General features: G+C 36.9%; 1 protein-coding gene across 2 annotated transcripts in view; it reads left to right on the top strand.

The window, feature by feature from the left end:
• Window positions 1-20,381, top strand: part of ip6k2b (inositol hexakisphosphate kinase 2b) — a 33,746-nt gene extending 13,365 nt beyond the window's left edge. The window contains exons 2-6 of one of the 2 annotated variants that reach the window (XM_043707637.2): window positions 14,349-14,656; window positions 16,869-17,091; window positions 17,630-17,790; window positions 18,209-18,384; window positions 19,609-20,381. In XM_043707637.2, coding sequence (XP_043563572.1) covers window positions 14,455-14,656; window positions 16,869-17,091; window positions 17,630-17,790; window positions 18,209-18,384; window positions 19,609-20,100 — 1,254 coding nt within the window. In that variant the 5' untranslated portion in view covers window positions 14,349-14,454 and the 3' untranslated portion in view covers window positions 20,101-20,381. Of the gene's footprint in view, window positions 1-14,223; window positions 14,657-16,868; window positions 17,092-17,629; window positions 17,791-18,208; window positions 18,385-19,608 lie in introns of those variants that run through there. The other variant, XM_043707636.2, reaches the window with a different exon arrangement.
• The last annotated feature ends 209 nt before the right edge of the window (window positions 20,382-20,590 follow it).

The following is a 20,590-nucleotide window of genomic DNA, read 5'->3' as shown; positions in this document are numbered from 1 at the left end:
GCAGGAGGTTGTTGTGTGAATTGATTCTGAATTGCAGGAGATGGCTATCTAAGTTTTTACATTCTGCCTGCGAGAGAGAGAGAGAGAGAACCCCCTGCCCCCTGGTCATCCAGTTTAATTTCTGTCAGAATTTTACAAGTCACCTGTTTGAGCCATAACAGAAAGCAATAGGCTTTGCCTATTTCGCGTTTTGTGTGTTTCATAACAATAACTGGTGTCAACACTATTATTAATTCCTTTGGTTCCAAATATACTACCACCATCTCAAAGGCAATTAGGGATGGTGAAAAAGGCTGACTTTGCCAATGACGTTTGTCGTCTCGTGAAAGTATTTAACAAAAGTTAAGCAATAGTGAAAGCTTGAAGGACAGAGAATGTTCCAGAATTGCGCAACTGGTAATTGCTGGATCTTGTTTTATTACAGGGCCACATGCTTTGAAAACTGAGATTAAAATATAATTTGAGTTAAACATTGCCCTGGACTGTAATATACAGTTGCCAATATTTATAGTATTGAGGGCAATTAAAATGATTAGGCAATTGTACTTATTCATCTGACCACGTAGTCACTTACAAATTATAACAGTTCCTAAACCAAATGATAGCACATGCTGGCAACTTATATTGAAGAGTCAGTTATAAATGCATTACTTTGATTTTAAGCAAGGATGTAAATTGCTTCTGTTGTTTAGTGGTCTGGAAAGTGAAATTAGTCTTTAATCACATCTAATCTGTAAGCTACCTTTAGCACTTGAAAAATAATATCTTGTTTCTTTAAAATTTTAGATTAGTTTGTAAGTATAATAACTATGTTTAGTTATGAAAATGTGGTGAGGACAGGGAAATTAAGCAATTATGGGTAGGAATGATTGAGCATTTGTTTAGTCTTGTTGTAAAATCAGCTCTTAAATACTAAGAGTGCGATTATTTGAGATAATATGAAAAGATACTGTTGAATTTAGATGCAGCATTAAGTGCTTAGGCATTAGTCTACTACTGGTCTCGACATGAATGAAAGACTTGCATTTATATGATTTATTTTTCTTGACCATGGATACTTCAGCGCAGTTTACTCCCAATTAATTACAGTATTTTTGAAGGGTACTAACTGCTGTTTGAAATACCCAACAGCCAATCTGACAGATAAGCATGGAAATTTGTGAAATTTTAAGTTTGACTTATCGTACCAATTTTTATTTCTAAAGTCAGTTTTCAGTTCCTTTTTTAGAATTTTGGGAAATTTATTTGCTTTAGTACTTGAGCGTCTGAGATTGTTACTTAAGGATTGCATTATATTTGTTCACTAAAGCATTGCAATCAAACTGTGAGCCACCCAGTACTACTGCGTTTGTCACTTCACCAATTAGATGCTCTATCTCTTCCATTCGCTGTTAGCTTGTCAAGTATGGCGGTTTTGTTTCTTCAAACTTCACAAACCAATACCTTGTGTGTACATGAGTGTGGAAGTTAAAACAATTCTTCATTTAACTGAGTGAACTGGCATTATTTCTGACAAATTTGTATGTTTGGCGCACATTGCTGAGTTTCAGCATTTGAGTTTGACAAAATGACTTTTTTGTTAGCAAGCCGGTGTAAACATCAGTCAAATATTCGTGTTGATTTATCAAATTCTGTATGAAATATTCTTTTAAAGGAAGTTAATAGGCAAATTGTTTAATGTTTTTATAGTTATTTTAAATGACTTGCAGTCTATATTTGTAAGCCATTTGAAAGAGTTGCGTTTTATTCTTTGCATTATTCAGCTGGCAGCAAAGCTAAATTCAGTACTGTTTTTTCCATTCGTCATGTGACTAACAAAAGGCCATAAGCATGCCACTTAGATCAATTATGATCTGAAAGCTATCTCGACACCATTTCGTCCCACTATTCCTGTATCCCTTGATTTCAATAGTATCCAGTGTTTGAGTTTCCACAGCCTTCCGTGGTAGATTGTTCCAAATATTCACCACCTCCTGAATGGGGAAAAAAAGGTTACCCTCACCTTGGTCCCCAATTGCCTGTCCATGATTCTGAACATCTGTGCTGTATTCCCTAGCTTTGACTCACCAGCCAAGGAAATCATCCTTCACTTCTGAATGAGATCATCTATCATTCTTTGAAACTCGAAGAATGCAGGGTCATATTCTTCAACCTCTGCTCATAAGACAATCCTGCCCATGCAGGCTTTTGTTTGGTGAATCTGTTACACTCTTTCCATGGCATGTGTATCCTTCTTTGGGTAATGAGACCATGACTGCGAAATATTCGCAAGTGCGATCTCACAAAGGTTCTATACAATTGCAGCAGGACATCTTTACTCCAGCACTCAAGTTCCATTGTGATGAAGGCTGATGTACTTTTTCCCATCCAATTTGCTTGCTGCACTTTTTTTTTTATTGATTCATGAGCAGGAATACCAAGATTGCTTTGGGCATAATCTTCAAATCTCTGCTCTTCTAAAGCTTACTATCTTTTTACCAAATTGGGTAACCTCATTTCTATTCAGCTTCTATGTACTTAACTGTTCACTTGGTCTTCAGGTCGTCTTGAAGATTCCTTTCATCCTCCTCACGACTCTCATTTTGTTGATTCAGCAAATTTGGAAATGGTATGTTTAGTCCCTGCATTAAGGTCATTTATGTGGATTATGAATAGCTTGAGGCCTAGCACTGATCATTATGGTACTCAACTCTTTCTTTCTGTAAACCAATTTTCAATCCATGACAGTAGATTAGATGCAATCAATGTGCTCCCGTTTTATTTTCCTAACCTCTGTGTGGGATCTTTAATGAAAGTCTTTTGAAAATGCAAATGCACACATCCCTCGAGTCTTGTTTATACTTGCTACAAGTAACAAGGTAAATATGATTTCCCTCTTATAGACCATGTTAACTCTGCTCGATCATGTTTATTTTCAAAATGTATAATTATCATGCTGTTTCTACCATTTTCCTTATCACTGACATCAAACTGTGTTTTCTTTCTTCCTCAAATCTTACCAGGGCTTGTACATTTATTGATAAGGTCCTAGGGAGAGTTGCTGAACAAAGAGGCCTTGGAGTGCAGGTTCATAGCTCCTTCAAAGTGGAGTCGCAGGTAGATAGGATAGTGAAGAAGGCATTAAGTATGCTTTCCTTTGAGTACAGGAGTGGAAGGTCATATTGTGGACATAGGTTAGACTACTTTTGGAATATTTTGTACAATTCTAGTCTCCTTCCTGTCTGAAGGATATTGTGAAATTTTGAAAGGGTTCAGAAAAGATTTACGAGGATGTTGTCAGGGTTGAAGGATTTGAGACGTTAAATAGGCTGGGGCTGTTTTCCCTGGAGCATTGGAGGCTGAGGGGTGATCTTATAGAGGTTTATAAAATCATGAGGGACATGGATAGGGTAAATAGACAAAGTCTTTTCCCTGGTGTGGGGGGGTCCAGAATTTGAGGGCATAGGTTAGGGTGAGAGGGGAAAGATATAAAAGAGACCTAAGGGCCAACGTTTTCATGTAGAAGGTGGTACGTGTATGGAGTAAGCTGCCAAAGGAAGTGGGGGTTGGTACAATTGCAACATTTAAAATTTAAAAGTTATCTGGATGGGTATATGAATAGAAGGGTTTCAAGGGATATAGGCAAGTGGGGCTAAATGAGGTTGGGATATTTGGTTGGCACGGACGAGTTAGACTGAAGGGTCTGTTTCTGTGCGGCACATGTCTATTACTCTTTTAAATAGTAGTTATATTTGCTACTTTCCATTCTGCATAATATTTCCAGAATATAGTATGTCTTGGAGATTTACTGTACCTTCCTCTGAAGATGGACACAAAGTAATAGTTTTACTTTTCTACTACTCTCTCTCTTCTCCTGTCTGAACTAACCTAACCTGTAATGAACTCACTGTCCTTGCTAATCTCTTCCTATTTGTATACCTAAAGATACCTTGATAGCCTTTGTTACTAGCTTAGATTAATATTCTCTCATTTAAAAAAAAATCAGTTTCTGGTCGTCCTATCCTGGATTCTGAATTGCTCCAAATCTTGGGCTTATTACTTTTTCTGGTCGCCTTTTCTAGTAACTCAAAGGAGTTACTTTCCTTGATCTCTGAAATTTTAACTTTTGTTAGCCATGGTTGATTCACCTTTTGTTTTGTTGAGATTTTTGTGTCTTGGAGTAATCTATATTTGCTCTAGACCATGCTTTAAATGAAACATTTCCTGTTTACCATCCAATACTTGAATGTATTTCCCCAATCCACCACAACCAACTTGCCCTTTTACCATTCGAAGTTTTTCATTTTGAAATGGATGCTAGTTAAGAATTGAGTTTTGTATCAATTTTGAAAGGTGTACAATTGCATTTTGGTCATGATTCCTGAAAGGCTTCTCTACAGCAAGATCATTACTCAGCCCTTTCTCATTGTGTAATGCTAAATGTAGTTAATCTAAATTAATAACTAATTGATTCATTAAAATGCTGAAGAAACCATCTTGTGTACACTCCAGGAAGTCATCCTCCCAATGCATTAATTACTAACTAGTCTGTATGTAAATTAAGTTACTGTAATTGTGCATGTTGCAACTCATTTAAGAAAGTTTAGGTGTGAGGGCACTGCTATTTAATGGGAAAAGTAAATTGGGGTTCTGATGCTAGGTGCACAAAGATCATCTAATTAAATACATTATTGTGGATTTTTGAAAATGAGCAACCCAATTCAATGCAACTTGAATTTTTAAAATCACTGGTCTAGTAATCCAGAAGCCCAGGCTAATGTTCTGAGGGCATTGGTTCAAAAGGTGGAACTTGAATTCCCAATAAAGTTAGTCTCGGCAATGGTCATCATGGTAACCATCATCAGTTAAAAATTTGTCTGGTTCGTTGTCATGTTCGGGAATAAAATTGGCTATCCTTGCCTGGTGTAGCCTACAGTTGATTCCAGACCCACCACAATGTGGTTTGGCTTTCATCTCCCTTCTGAAATAGCCCTAGCTAGCCATTTATTCCTAGGAAAATTAGAAATGGGTAACAAACGCTGGTCTTGTCAGCAATCAAAGCGTGCTGTGAAAGAGTAAAGAAAATGATGGTCACTAAAAGTCTTTGAAAAAGCTGAGAGACAAATTTTAAATGTATTGAGAAATGAATGTGAGTTAAACTTTAGTACCTGACTGTCCCTTGACTTGAACCTACTAATATCATTTTGATCATCTAATTTGTAAGTAGCCTTCTGTAAATGTATACTTAGTCATAGAATCATAAAGATGTACAGCACAGAAACAGACCCTTCCTTCCAACTCATCCATGCTGAATAGATATCCCAACCCAATCTAGTCCCACCTGACAGCACCCTATTCTGAGGCTATTTGTCAGTTCTTTGGGATGCTCCTTTAAAGCAATGCAGAGTAACATCAATACTTGCACCATTTGATGTTACAATGAAGGTCTTGTCTGTCAGTCAGTTAGGTAATGTTGAGGCCTGCTAAGACTAGTGCATGCGTGAATTGGGTGAGAACGGTCAGGTCGGGTTGGGGGAGGAGAGAGTTGAGTCAGATTGGATTTATTGAGGGGGTTTGGGTAAGGTTTGTCAGGTGGTTGATGTAACCAAGGGGTGGTTTAGTTATGAGTTGGGACCATTTTAATTGTTACCCAGGAGTTTTAGTAATTAATACCTGTGACTTTTCCTGAGTAATCATTAAACAGGTCAGTCGGATATCTCAAATGTCTCTGACTCTTAAGTCAAGTTGTGGACTTTCTCAGGGTATCAAATGCCGAGTGATTAACTATTGAAGTTTCAACTTCCTGGGCAATTCAGATTGAAACTTTTACATGATCTTGAAATGCAACTCCTTTTTATGTTGCTAATAATTGTTTTCCTTCAAGATCTATGGCAGTGCTCGGTTAGAAGTTTACATCCAAATTATTGAACACTTAATACATTGACATTTTTAGGTTTTGTTGTACTCATCCAAAGAGGTTACGATTAATCTAAAAATAAGTGTAAATCCTAATGAAACAATGCCATTAAAGATGTACTTTATGTTGAATTATGTTACTTACATTAATTGTATAATGCACCCTAATTACTTGCTCTCGGATGGACTCTGCAGAAAAGTGTACTTGGTAATCCATACAAAATACACAATGTGTATATATGCAACTTGTAACTTTTTCTCCCTGACCATAATTGGTATCTTCCCTCTGATTATAATTTATATCCAGTTTGAAGAATTAAATTCTTGGAAGAATTGCCTATATATGGTTTGTACGGTTTATATTTCTAGAAATCTTGCATCAGCAACTTTTACATTTTGTGATATATGCCATTGCACGTTGAGAATAATAGTTCCATTCACCCAGTGCTGCTGAGAGTGGGCACCATTTGTTAGCCATGTTTTTTTTGCTCTCTCTGTCTCTGGGTCTGTCTCTTGGTCTCGGTCTGTCTCTTCTCTTCTCTTTCCCCCCCCCCCCCCCCGAATTTTATCTGCTTAATCCCAGAGAATATATTTTTGTCAGGACTGTTTGTGGGAATAGTATAAAATCAATATTATAAATAAGTGTAAATTGGCATAACTTAGGAGCTCACAGCTTTTGCCAGCTGTATTTGTTAATATCTCCCACTGGATGGAAGAAGTCATTTGTTCACTTTTAGAAGCTTGTGTCCATTCTTTTTGAAAGAGACTTGATAATTTAATAAAACAAAGCCTTTTATACCCATATCCTTTGGCAGAATTAATATACAAAAATTACAATTGTGTTTTCAACTGCTAAGTTATGGTCAGGTCGACAGCAATGCAACGAGAACCAAACAGATATCCTAAATTAATCTACCTCCATTTGGCCATATCCCTCTAAACCCTTCCTATTCAGATGCCTTTTAAATGTTGTAATTGTACCAACCTCCCCCATTTCATCTCAGTCCAGCTCATTCTATACCACACCACCCTCTGAATGAAAAGTTGCCCTTTCAAATCTTTCCCCCTTCACCTTAAACCTATGCCCTCTAGTTTTGGACTATCCTACCGGGGTTAAAGACTTTGACTATTCACCGTTATCTCTGCCCCTCCATAATTTTATAAATCTCCTTAAGGTCACCTTCAGCCTCTAACACTCCAGGGGAAACAGCCCCAACCTATTCAGCCTCTCCTTATAGCTCAAACCCTCCAACCTTGACAACATCCTTGTTAAACTTTTCTGAGCCCTGTGCATTTTGGTTTCTGTGTGTGGGAAATGGGGAGATTCAAAACTGATGGAGCAGCTAAAGTGTTGTATCTTAACACTTTTTTTTTGGAAACAGAAATTCATAATTATCCCAGAATTCAACCTGTGGTTTTTGGTGATGTCTGAATTCTACAGTTGTTAATTAAACATGTACCTGAGAATCTGGTTGGGTAAATTGGCTGGGTGACTTAGAAACAAACTGAAGTTACAATTTTAAGAAATGGTTGCTGTAGTAAATGTTCTCTATCAACTAAAAGATGAGTCATTTTATTTCAGGGTATCTTGACTGTCTCAAGAAGATGGAAACTGATTGTATAAATTGTTTGTACAAATATCTGGGTGGGGGTAGAGAAATAAGCGTATCTGGATCTAAAAGGGGTAATAATCTTAGCTCAATACATAGATTATTCCGATAAGTTATTTTTCCTGACTAGGCTCTGAATTTAATTTTTGGTTGCTTGCCAGTTATTTGACTTGCATTTTTATCAAAATGGTAGCTGTGAAGTGGTAAAACAATCCTGTTTGGAATTAAATATTGAGGGCAGACGTTATAACTTTCAGTTATAAACCAACCATGTGAAAAATTGTGCAAGTGTTACAGGCTGTCTGATTGTACCTGACTCACTATTTTTACCATTTCCAAATAATGGAAGGTATATTTTGGTTTCTAAACAAAAATATTCCTGTCTGCATTGTGGAAGTATAAATGATAATTGGTAAATATTTGGCTGGTAATGGAAGGCATGTGGTTAGCACTGCTGCCTTGCTGTTTCAGGGACCTGAGTTTGATTCCAGCCTTGGCAACTGTCTTTGTGGAGCTTGCATGTTCTCCCCATGTCTGTGTGGGTTTCCGCTGGGTGCTCCGGTTTCCTCCCACAATCCAAAGATGTGCAGGTTAGGTGAATTTACCATGCTGGCCATGCTAAATTGCCCATAGTGTTCAGGGAAATATAGGTGAGATGCATTAGTTGGGGTAAATGTAGAGTTATAGGGTAGGGGAGTGGGTCTGGGTGGGTTACTCTTCAGAGGATCAGTATGGACTTGTTGGGCCAAATGGCCTGTTTCTACACTGTAGGAATCCTGTGATCTATGATGTTATTAGGCTAATAATCCAGATACCCATGCACTGGGGACATTGATTCATAAGTATCTCAGTATGAATTTAACTTTAGTTAACAAATCTGGAATATAAAATTGATTATTTATTGCCATGATAACTATTATAGATCTATTATAAGTACCCCATCTGCTTCACTGATGTCCTTGAGGAAAGGAAATCTGCAATTCTTGCCTCATCTGGTGAAATGTCACTCTGGATCTACTGCAAGGTGATAACTTAAATACTGTCTGACTTTCTAGGTCATTTCAATCATCGCAATTAGGGGTGGTAACAAGTACTGACTTTGCCAGCAACATTTCCAAAAAAGAATAGAGATGATTTGGGAGAAAGCATATTTGAGATAATGAAGAATCTTGTAGAATTACTGTGATATGTGTTTGCAACAATTCCATTAACTGAAGAGATACTTACTGGAAAATGTATATTAAAAATATTTGCAAAATTGAATCTGCATTAATCATTTGTAATCTATTTCAAACAGCAGAATTGTGTATTTGGTTTTTCTTCAGTGATTTTTTTTTAGTAGATTGGATAAATATTATCCACAAGTTAGGGCTTGCTTTTTGCTACTTTGCTTTTTCTTTTCCTGTTTTGAGTCTTGCTGTTCAAGTTTTCTCATTGGCCAAATGAAATTGGTTTAACCTTTTTCCAGAATGATTGATTGCAAACCAGAGTTGTCTGAAAGTTCTTTTAACAGTTGTGCTTCCACTGCATCGAGCAAGTCTAATGTTTTTTAAACTTTTGTTAGCTGGTTTGTCTGCAGTTTTAGTTTAACTGTTAACAACCAACAGCACCCATCCATTTATTAAAACACATGCATATATAAAAATAGTATGCAATTCAGAGTACATATGAAAGGAACTTCCTGTCGTTGCATGAATAAATCTGACAGATGATTGAGCAGGTGATAAACATTGATCTGAGTTTCCTAAAGCTTGTTTACATTTCAGATTCCTTCTGGACAGTTTTAAAATGGTTCTGTCAGTTATTGGTCCACTTTTTCATTAGCATCCTGTTCTTGTTTTCCATTGCAGGTAAATACTAAATTCTAGATATAAAAGAAATGCCATATTCAATGCTTTTAAAAAAAATTCAAGATTCAAAGTATTGTCACAAGCTGTCCCATCAATGTTTTAAGTGGAAAATTATTTTTTTAAATATTTATTTGCTCAATATTTTCAATTACTTGAGCCCATTTATAGCTACCTGTATTTAAAAATACCCAAATGTTAAATCTCTTGCAGTTTTCAAACAGTTAAATTCCCAACTAATGCTTAGACCTACTCTTCACATTTAATTTGATGCATCATTCTTTTGTTTTCTTTGACTGACTTTTCTGCTCCAACACTTGCATATGTGCTGACTGTGTTGTATGTTCAGTGAAAAATTCAGAACTCAACTGCATGAAATTGTTAGGTAGAAATATTTAATACAAAAGTAAGATATTCTATAAATATAAAATAAAACATAGTACATGCTCAAAATACTCAGTGGTTTGAATTGAGTATGACTCTTACAGCTGAGTCAAATATGACTTTTCCTCAATGTTTACTTTTGATCTGGTTTTCCTGCTGGCTAGGCAGTCACTGTTGCAGTGTGGCTAGTGGTTTTGTATGGGACCTCATGGAATCGCTGTTGTAGTACATTGCCTGGGAAATTTTTTTATGGACAATTCCTGTAAACCTGGAACCCTCAAAGTCTTTGACATACATTAGGACGTCTGAAGGCTCCAATGAGATTCAGTAAAGTAGTTACTCAGGAAACGTTAAACTGTTAAATACATAGCTTAACTCTTGAGTAGCTATTCAACACATCCCACCCTTATCTCTCCAGATCTTCATCAGACAGCCCTCATGCCTATCCTGACTGAATTCTCTTTCTTCACTTCCCACCCTAACCAAGTATAAACACTGCATCACTTACCTTGCACCTTCATTCCCTACCCCCTTACTCATCTAGCATCCTATCGCTGGAACCTTGCTCCCTCCCCATCTGACTCCTTACTTAACTAGCTCCCTATCTTCTCCTCATCTAGCTTTCTACCACTGGCACCCTACCTAGTGTACTTCCTCCCTAGCACACTATTCACCCACCACTCTGATGTCATGCTTTCCTTAAGTTTTGACATAAGCTGTTAAAGTGGCTGTCAGGATCTGAGTTTCAGAATATGGCGGCTTACTGCTATGAAAACTGGTATGTTTGCCTTCTGCTGACAGTTTTGCACTACAGAAGAACTGTCAGATTGGAAGTATAGCTCTGCATTTCTTAGGGAGCCAACATTGCCATTCATTGGAAAATCTGACCTTTTATTTCCCTCTTCACAGATGTTCCTCGACCTACTGAGTATTTCCAGCAACTAATAATTGTGATCAGTGACAAGTAGATTTGAGACTCATTTAAAAAATTTTATCACAGAATTTCTTGCTTCAGAATAATTGTCTCTGGTGTAAATTAAAAACAAAAATTTCAAATGTGTCCAAATTCCATAGTTCTATTTCCAGATATTCCATTTTGAAATATCAAAATTTAATTCTAGCTCATTCAAAGTTTAGTTGTGTAGTGCATCATTAAAATGTTTGTGAACTTGAACCTCATGCCAATAGCACAAAACATAACTTTAGAATGCAATTTGTTGTTTGGAATTTTGAGGTTTTCAGATGTCATACTTCAGACATAATGGAAGTCGTGATTTTTGAGAAGATTTGTAGCTCAGGTTGAGGTTCTGGATGTTGGTTTGCTCGCTGAGCTAAAAGGTTCATTTCCAGCTGTTTCATCACCCTACTAGGTAACATTTTCAGTGGGCCTCCGGGTGAAGTACTGCTGATAATTCCTGCTTTCTATTTATATGGTCCGGTTGTCCAACCAGAACTCTATCAACAAACACATTGGGTTAGACCCCATCTACCACCCCTTAAGAAAAAGAACAGGAAATGACATCACCAACCCAAAGAAACCCGAACACAAATACAAAGCAGGAATCATCAGCAGTGCTTCACTTGGAGGCCCACTGAAGATGTTACCTTAGTAGGGTGATGAAACGGCTGGAAATTAACCTTCCAGTTCAGCGAGCAAACCTACATCCAGCATGGCTAGTGTGTGCTCACTTCACACTTGTATGCTATTTCATTTGGATTTCCGTCTGTATAATTGTGCATTTAATATATTTCAAATTTAAAGGAAATGTTCATTTCAAATCAAATGATTGTAGGATTGGAAGATTAAGGGTAAACTTAAGGCGTTTCAGTATTTCTGTTAGGAACGCTTGGCTGTTAAATGATGGTGACAGAAGATTTGCTCAGATGAAATAAGTGTTTTCTTTCATATTTTGTTTTTGTCAGTTATCACATGGGCAACTCATTACTTCAGAGGTGCCTATTCTGCTTTGGCACTGGAGTCTTCTGTATTGCACCACAGGTTTCAGCTAACTAAAATAATGCTTTATGCATTCATTATTTGTAATATTGTTAACCTTATGGAATGTTCTATTCAATTTTGAAGCTATGACCTGCAAACATTTAGCATCTGTATAAAATTGTTCTAATATTAGCTTTGACAACTAAATGCTGTGGCTCTGCAAATAAAATTAAGTTTTGTGTAAACTGAGTTGCTGTATATTCATATTCATGCAGCATGGCGTAATTTCCTGTGCATATTTATGTAGTTCTTTTAAAGTCAATATATTGTGAATTTCCTCATATCCTGTTTAACTCCCTAGTGTTGCATAATTATCCTCACCTTTTCTACCCACTCAATGGCTCTTCTTGCAATAATAACAGCAAGCTAATGTTATGAATTGAGTGAGCACCTCATGTTGATTGTGCTTGAAGGTAACTTGAGGTACGATTAGAAGTGGAAGGAGCAGCTAGGTAGATGTTTAGATTTCATGTGTATGAAAGGAAATGTACTAGAGGGCAACTAGTAATATTTATGCTGTTGCCAAGTTGTAGTAATGTTTATAGGGCATCAGAAACTATCAGTGATAAACTAATATTGTACCCCCTCACATGAAATTTATGGACTTTTGACATGTAATACTTCGTAGGATGTTGGGTTTATTTATGTACACCTGTACTTTATTAATAAGAGTTATACCAATGCAAAAATCCTTAATATTCTTTGATTAATGGCTTTTTGAAATTTATCAAAGCAAGATTAGTAAAAATCTGAAGAGAAGATTTATGTAAAATTATTATTTGATGAAGGGGGGGTGATTGGTAAAGGACTTAAATGGCAGAAGTTTGATTTATTGTCTTGCTAATATACAAATTAATGCAGAAATATAATCTGCACCTGTTGGTATCAACGCATATGGTATAACTAAGCACTTGTTTCTATCTAAAAGGTCTTTTCACAAATCTTCCATGAAAAGATCTACTAAATCTTTGGTATAAGTTGGTTCGATTTTTGTATCTAAAGAATACCTACAACTAAAACTTACCAAGCATGTGAAATTTTGAAATGTTTCTGATAATATGCAAATATATTGAATAAAAATTTAGTAAAATGTTGCATCGTTGCAATCCCCAGTAAATACTTTCAACAAGCTGTATATATTATTCGGCAGTAATGGAGCCATTTGGTCATACATTTTGTCAACGAGATTAATGGGTACAAGTATGTGGTTACATTAGTTTCATCATTGAGGCATGGGTGTAACCTGACTTGTTTTCTTGCTGCGAGGGCGTGTTTTTAGCCAGAGCTGTGGCCTTCGGCATTCATTATAATTAGCATTCAGCAATCGGGTTCATTAGCTTGTGACTCAGATGGCACCACTTGTTTGTGCCTAGAATGAAATTTATGAAATCCTTTGTCTTGCTGTGAGCTGAATCCGAATTCTAAAAGCGGTTATTGTATTTATTCCAAGTGGAATATTAGCTCTTTGCACTTTGCGCTCTCTGCCCTGCCAAAAAAAATTACATAATTTTAAGAGTAAATAAACTGTAAGGTAGGTGTGTAACTGAACACAATAGCTGAATTTTTGCTTGTTGAGTTATCCTGAGATTTTGTGCTTTTTTTCTAAATTATAATCCTGGGGGAGGGTTATCTTTTCTGAACCTTATGTAAAGCCTAGAAATTACTGAGTTTTGCTTTGGTAATTTTGTGAAACAAAATGCGGCTACACAATGCTAGTTATGAAATTGTCGAATTTGTTCTGCAAAAGACAATGGCACAAATGCATGTCTCCTGACTTGACACCCAGTTAATAAAGTAACTTGAAACAAATATTTGGTTACTCTAAATGTACAATTATTGGGGATTGATCAAAATGGCTAACAATCTGACAGTAATGGGCATTTTCTTTTAACAATTTATTTCCCTCTTTTTTTTTTATGTTGAAATGTTAAGAGTTAATGAGATTCTGCAGTTGTTATAAATTATGTAACCATCCAGCAGCTATGACAGTGAAACATCTAGACACTCAGCTTGACAAGCAGTGTTAATTTAATTTTTTTTCGGACCATAAAGAGCTCCATTGTATATTACTAAAGAGTTAAGTTTCAATGTGCTTATTGGTCTGACCTGTATTTAAGAAACCAAGTTTAATTTCTACTTTTAATGATTGTTTAGCCTTTTACTAAACTTTGCTTCTTTTTTAAAAAAAAAGGACTTGCGGCAATTGCCTTTTTAAGGATAGCTTTGAATTATGCAATTGGATTTATGTTGTACTTTGATCCTTTATGGTAATGGAGTACTATGCAATAGATAGAAACCAGCTGAGGGCAGCATTGTTCTGAATTTTCTTTTCTGACCCAGCTCCTTCCCTGTTTGACACATTGCCATTGCCTTCCCACTGAAAGTAAGTGGTTGTCAATTGGTCGCACTTTGTGACGTAGGTGGAATATAATTGGATCAACTATTTTTGTGTGTAACCTCACAGCTCAGTATTTCATTGCTCTTCCCAGCGTTTCGTTGAGTCACAACTCAAGAAATTGTTTACTGAAATGTTTGGCGTTCATCAAGAGCTGATTCCATATAGGTTATAGAGCTGAGAAAACCTAAACTTTGGGAATTTAATTGTTGTTGCAGGATCTTGGCAGTGTATTGACCACCTGAGGGAGAAGAATCTCCAGCTGGGTTATAGTCACAGTCTTCATACAGCCTGCTGTACTTGTTTGTCTAATGTGCTTTAAGGATGAGCCCAGCACTAGGAGCAATGGAAGTGGAGAACTATGCAAAAGGAGTCCTCCTAGAGCCATTTGTTCACCAGGTTGGAGGACATTCGTGTGTCCTCCGCTTTAATGACAAGACCATTTGTAAACCCCTCATTCAACGGGAACACCAGTTTTATGAAACACTGCCACCAGAGATGTGCCGGTTTACACCACAGTATAAAGGTAAGTACAAAACCCTTTTTTTTTAGTCTGACAACATGTATGTGTTCTGTGTTTTCCTTCCTCCTTGTTCTTGTACAAAGTCGAACTGGTGTTGGGCTGTCTTGGGAGGGTGGGGAGAAGAATATTTGTCTCTTGTTTTTGTTTCAAGTTTATCAGATGAAAGCCGTGGTTGCCAACTAGATCGCAGTGTAGTTGCGTGACGCTTGAGTAGCCTGTATTCTGCTATGCTTTAGTGGGCCTGCTGATGGAGGTAAGTTCACCCAAGAAGGATAAAATGTAAAGTATTTGTAAAGTTTTTTTTAGGTTTTAATCTTGAACATGAACTAGATTTAATAAGTAGTTTATAAAGACTTGCCAATGTGCAAAATTGTATGTTTTTATTAAAGTGTAAATGAAACCGCTGGAGCTTTTCTCTCTCTAACGATTTCAGTAGGCTTTAGCAGGCTTTTTAAAGTTGAGGTAAGAGCTGGAAAAGCAGCAATCAGAGCCTGACGCCCTACACCTAGAGGGAACGGGATCGACTGGAACAACTAGCTCCACCAGGGTGTGAGAGTCAGCCAGTTCTGTTGTAGACTAGTTGGGAAAGTTCGTAGTACAGTAAGTGACGACATTTGGACATTGCAATCTCACATGCATTTTTTATTTAAGAGGGAAGAAAGTAATGTGCACAAATTGTAGAGGAAATATGTTAACAGATTTAGTTTCTATCAATATTTAAGCAATAAAGTTTTGTAAAATTAATAGGTTAACTACTTCAGTATTGGGTTATGGGCGTAGTTTTTAATTCCTTAATTTATGCCAATCATATAACATTCATTGGAATGCTTTAATGTGAAAGATTAATTTGTATATATTCAGAAAAGTAAGCATTTAATCTTGTATTGTAATTATTTTTAGATAGAATTTTGTGAAATGAAATATTTAGACGAGACTAATTTAGGTTAATATGTAAAGCATGTATTTGATGTAAATTTAGAATTCTTTTCAGGGATGTGTTGTCTTGTGCTTTGGGGAAGGTTGGGACTCATGTCTCCTCTTCGTCCCCTCATGTTTTTTTTCCAGGATAAATCCCTAGCCCTTGTCCTAGCTTCCCATGGTTAACCCTGTCTGTCTGAAGGACAACCTGGGTTCTGCCACCCCCCTGGTTAGATCAATTCTTGATGTTTACTCCATGGCCAGCTGCTGAGTGCACCAATCTGAACTACAGGTTCCTTCATCCAGAATGCTCTGTCTGGCAGTCGTGCAGGATGACAAAAGACCCATTCAGACTGCTGTTGGACTGTTGAGAAAAAAGACGAAGTTAGGATTGAAGCAGCAGTCAACCAACAGCTGAACTAAATTCTTTGTAAACTCATTAAGCCAAACCAAAGACTGGCCTCAGATATACTTGCAGACCTCTTCAATGAATTTGCAAAGCAGCAAGCACAGGTCATTGACTGCGTGATGGGTGAGGGGGGAATGCACTACATTTGCAATGAATTGCAAAACAGTAAATGGAATTATGAATTGGTGTTTTTTTACATAGCAAAAAAATTGGAATGTAATACCTATTTTAACCTTGTAATTGTTTGTATGTAGAGCTTATGGGAGATTATGTGCTGGCTTGTGTGTCTCATAATTGGTTTATCTTGGTTTTAACAAAGCTTTACAGGATTCTGTATTTCACTGTGTCAGAATGTTGCAACAAGCTTTGTATTCACTATTCTGCATCAGCCTTTTTACCATTTGGCTTTATGAATTGCATTGCTATGCTGTTTCATAATTGGAGAATTATGGTGCATTGGCTTCCAAGATTTGGATGAAGTGGTGTTTTCCATGTTGCTCTATTGCATACATTTTCTCAATAAGTTGCACAAAAATAACTTCAGTTCCAATAAACAACTTCCTCAAGTCTATTTGTCTCACTTGTTTTATTGACTCCTATTTCATTATATGCTGATGTATGTGCAGTGTTTGGGCTGGGGAGGATTGTTTTGTATAAATTGGAAGTTTTTTTTCCAGATTATAGAAGTGTCTTTGTCTAGTTTTTTTTTTGATTTGTTAGGTTGAAAGCCGACACAACTGCATAAAAACTGAAGGCTTGGGTAAGCAAACAGGCTGTTTTTTGTTGTCACTGTTACTTGTGCAATCAAGTGACTAATTTAGTTGCTAAGGTTTTTATGTCTGCTTTCTACCTACCTGACAATTATTTCCTTTTCTGTTCTTCTTGTAGGAGTCGTTTCTGTAAGTTTTGAAGAAGATGAAGAAGGAAATCTATGCTTAATTGCCTACCCATTATCAGGGGACCAAGCTGATTTGGAAAATGTAGATAATTCTGAATGTGAACCTAAAAATAAGCTAATAAAATGGAGTAATAAGAAACCTGTGTTACTAGAAAATGACAATTACGGAAAAGAACGGGTCAGGCAAAATAGGAAAGAAGAGAAAATAAAAAGGTTGGTCTCTGAAGTGATGGGCTAGTTGTATGATGTGCTCATCTCTTAGTATGTATGCACCATAGTTGAATACTTTTGTCTTTTCAATGTTTATTAGTTTAAAGTTAACACAGCCTTTTGGACCTTCAGTTTTCAATATTTGTTTTCTAAATAAATATCGTCCTCTGTTCTGACCCAAATAATTTTCTGAACAGCACTTGTTTTGAGTTCAACAAGCCAGTTGTGATTCCCCCTCACATACTGTTCACTTATTTATTATGCTCTCATTAAATGAGAGGTTTTGGCTTGTTCCAATCTGCTGCTTAAGTACCGTAATTGCAATTTAATTCCTTATTAATGAAAAATACACCTTTTTAATTTTAACTACAAAACTGTGCCCGTGTATTTACAATCAATAGGGAGATACAGACTTTGGAATTCATTTTTGTGGTGTATAGATAAAATGATTTATTCCTTTAAAATTAAATCATCATGTATGCCATAAAATTTTCAGAACAGACTGAAGTTAAAAATTAAACTGTTGACTCTGTTTTTACAGCCATAAACTAGATGAAGAATTTGAATCTAAGAAGTCAGAGGTATTGTATTATAGTATTGAGAAGAAGTCTGGAAAAGTAAAACATAACCCTTGGAGCATGAAGTGTCACCAGCAACAACTGAAACATATGAAGGATAATGCAAAGCACAGAAACCAATACAGTATCCTTTTCACTGTAGTATATAGATATATATAGAACCGTGCAGATATGTTTGGTTTTGTTTTGTGATTGAAGGTAGGTGGGAAGGCTGAGAGTTCTGCATGCAATCAGTTGTCTTTTGGTACAGTTGCTCTTCATCATTGATGTGGTTTGACCGGAGTGAACCACCTGAATGAGCCCAGACTGACTTTGGTACTTGCACATTACCATTACATTATGACTGAGCATGACTGACTTTGATTGTCGTATGACCCAGTTGTGCTGTGGTCTTTGGCAATATGAGACATTTGTTTTGCCTCTGAAGAGATTTGGAGATGCAAGATTTTGTCTTTTGGCTTCAAGATTTGCTTTTCTATTCAGATCTTAACTAACTTTTTTTTTGTCTCCCATTCCTGTGAATTCCTTAACGTTATTATCAGAATTTATTTTACTGGAGAATTTAACGTGCCGTTATGAAGTCCCTTGTGTTTTAGACTTGAAAATGGGAACACGCCAGCATGGAGATGATGCATCTGAGGAAAAGAAAGCTAATCAAATCCGTAAATGTCAGCAGAGTACATCAGCTGTTATTGGTGTTCGGGTCTGTGGGATGCAGGTGTGTATGATAATAGTTATGTCAAAGTTTTTTCTAAGCGGAAAGTAATTGTACCTTTTTCTTAATAGTGTATAGGCCCTTTAATTTTTTTTTCGCTCCATGTGTGCGAACTTAAGACATGCACACACTTTGGTCTCTTATGTGAGAATGTTCTGGTTGCTGAAGAAGTTTTTAGCAAGGAAAATTATTAGGTGGATGTGTTTGGTCTTTTCCAAAACAGTTGCATTGAATGTAGCAGATTAAATGTTGGAGTTTGAGAATTTGGTGCTGGAGTAGACAGTGTGCATATTTTTAGCTTGCTCTGCTATTCAGTAATGTTGCAACTAAACCTTGATGTCACCTCTATGTTCTGTCCAATCCCATATTAACTAGGCTGTGCAACTTTACAGGTAGCCTTTGAGTAGCAAATTTAATTGCTTAAAACAAGTTATAAGGGAGTAGTACAATTATTGCCAAATTTAATGATTTGAGGATAGTGGGACTGACTGACTGACGATTGTTTTTGCTGGAGTTCAGATGAATGAGGTGGGGGGGGGGATCTCCATAGAGACTTATAAAATTCTAACCGGGTAGATGCAGGGAGGATGTTCCCATGCTGAGCGTGTCTACGGCCAGGGGTCACAGTCTGAGGATTCAGGGTATTCCTTTAAGGATGGAGATGAGACATTTTTTTCATCTAATGAGTGGTGGGCCTGTAGAATTCATTGCCGCAGGAAGTAGTTGATTCCAAAACATTGAAGAGGCAGCTAGATATAGCACTTGGGATAAATGGGACCGAACGTTAAGGGGAGAAAGCAGCACTGGGCTCTTGAGTTGGATCAGTGATTGAGCAATGATAGTGATGACCAGTGGGGTAGGTTCGAAGGGCTGAATGACCGCCGCCTCCTCGCTTCAGTGTTTCTAATGATCCTGTTGTATTCAGTGTTGAATATTCTTGTTCAGCATTCTGGACTAGGGATCTTTGTGCAGTACTCACTTTGCCACTTTTAAGTAGCAACGTTTGGGTTGATTATGCACATATTTGAAGAGATAGACAGACAGACAGACAGACAGACAGTAATGTCCCAACAGTTCTGCTTTCTTTAAAAGTAGAATTTTCAGCTGTTCAGTGGCAGTTGCTGATTTGACATACAGCATGATGACTGATAAACTTGATGCTATTTCTGTCAAATGTAGACCAGCTTGTACAATATTTTGATTTTAATGTTATATTTTCTCTCCTAGGTATATCAAGTAGACTCTGGCCAACTCATGTTCATGAATAAATATCATGGAAGGAAGCTTTCTGTACAAGGGTTTAAAGAAGCACTTTACCAGTTTTTAAATAATGGAAAGTATTTACGCAGGGACCTTTTTGAACCTGTTCTTAAGAAACTGTCTGAACTAAAATCTGTTTTGGAGAAACAGGAGTCGTACCGTTTTTACTCCAGTTCCCTGCTCATAATTTATGATGGCAAAGAGTCCACTTCAGATTCAGATTCAGAATATTCTGAAGACCTTTCTGAAGAGTCAGCTGATGAATCTGCAGGAGCATATGCCTACTCCAACTCCAGCAGCAGCATGGTTGATGTCCGTGTGATTGACTTTGCTCACACAACGTGCAAGTATTTTGGTGAAGACAGCGTGGTCCATGAAGGACAGGACACTGGCTATATCTTTGGACTTCAAAATTTAATAACTATTATTAAAGAAATAAGAGATGACAACAATGAATAAACTAGAAAAGCATAACACTATTGTGAATGGGTTTTATTTGTAGTCAGATTATCAACTGACCAATCTCAAGGTCTTGATATTCGTGGACCTGGTGGTTGACATTCATCGGCAGGAGACTTAAAAGAATGGGCATTTCCTACGTCGGTGCTGGAAAAAGGCACTTACAGATATCTATTTATTTTAAATATTTCATGAACATTCCATATTATTTGAGATGTCAAATACCTCTGTATTTCTGTGTGTAACTGTTCATAAATAAAATCTTGTTTTGTGGTAAAAAATCTCTCATGCCTTTGTTTTCATTGGCAGTTTTTAGAACTGTAATTTATGGGTGGGTTCTGCTGCTAATGGGTGTATTAACAAGCCCTAGTATCTAGACTGATGTGTGAGAATCCTCCTCCCCGTGGTTTCCCAATTTGCTAATTACAAAGAACTATCATTTGTAATCCTTTTTTGCATCAACGGGTGTCTCAGTTGCTGGGCATACTGA

This window comes from Chiloscyllium plagiosum, unplaced genomic scaffold, assembly GCF_037043375.1.
Source record: "Chiloscyllium plagiosum isolate Xiang-an unplaced genomic scaffold, Cpla_swu_hap1 HiC_scaffold_14, whole genome shotgun sequence".
NCBI lineage: Eukaryota > Metazoa > Chordata > Chondrichthyes > Orectolobiformes > Hemiscylliidae > Chiloscyllium > Chiloscyllium plagiosum.
Note: the sequence above shows the minus strand (reverse complement) of the source record. Positions and strands in the feature narration are given on the sequence as shown.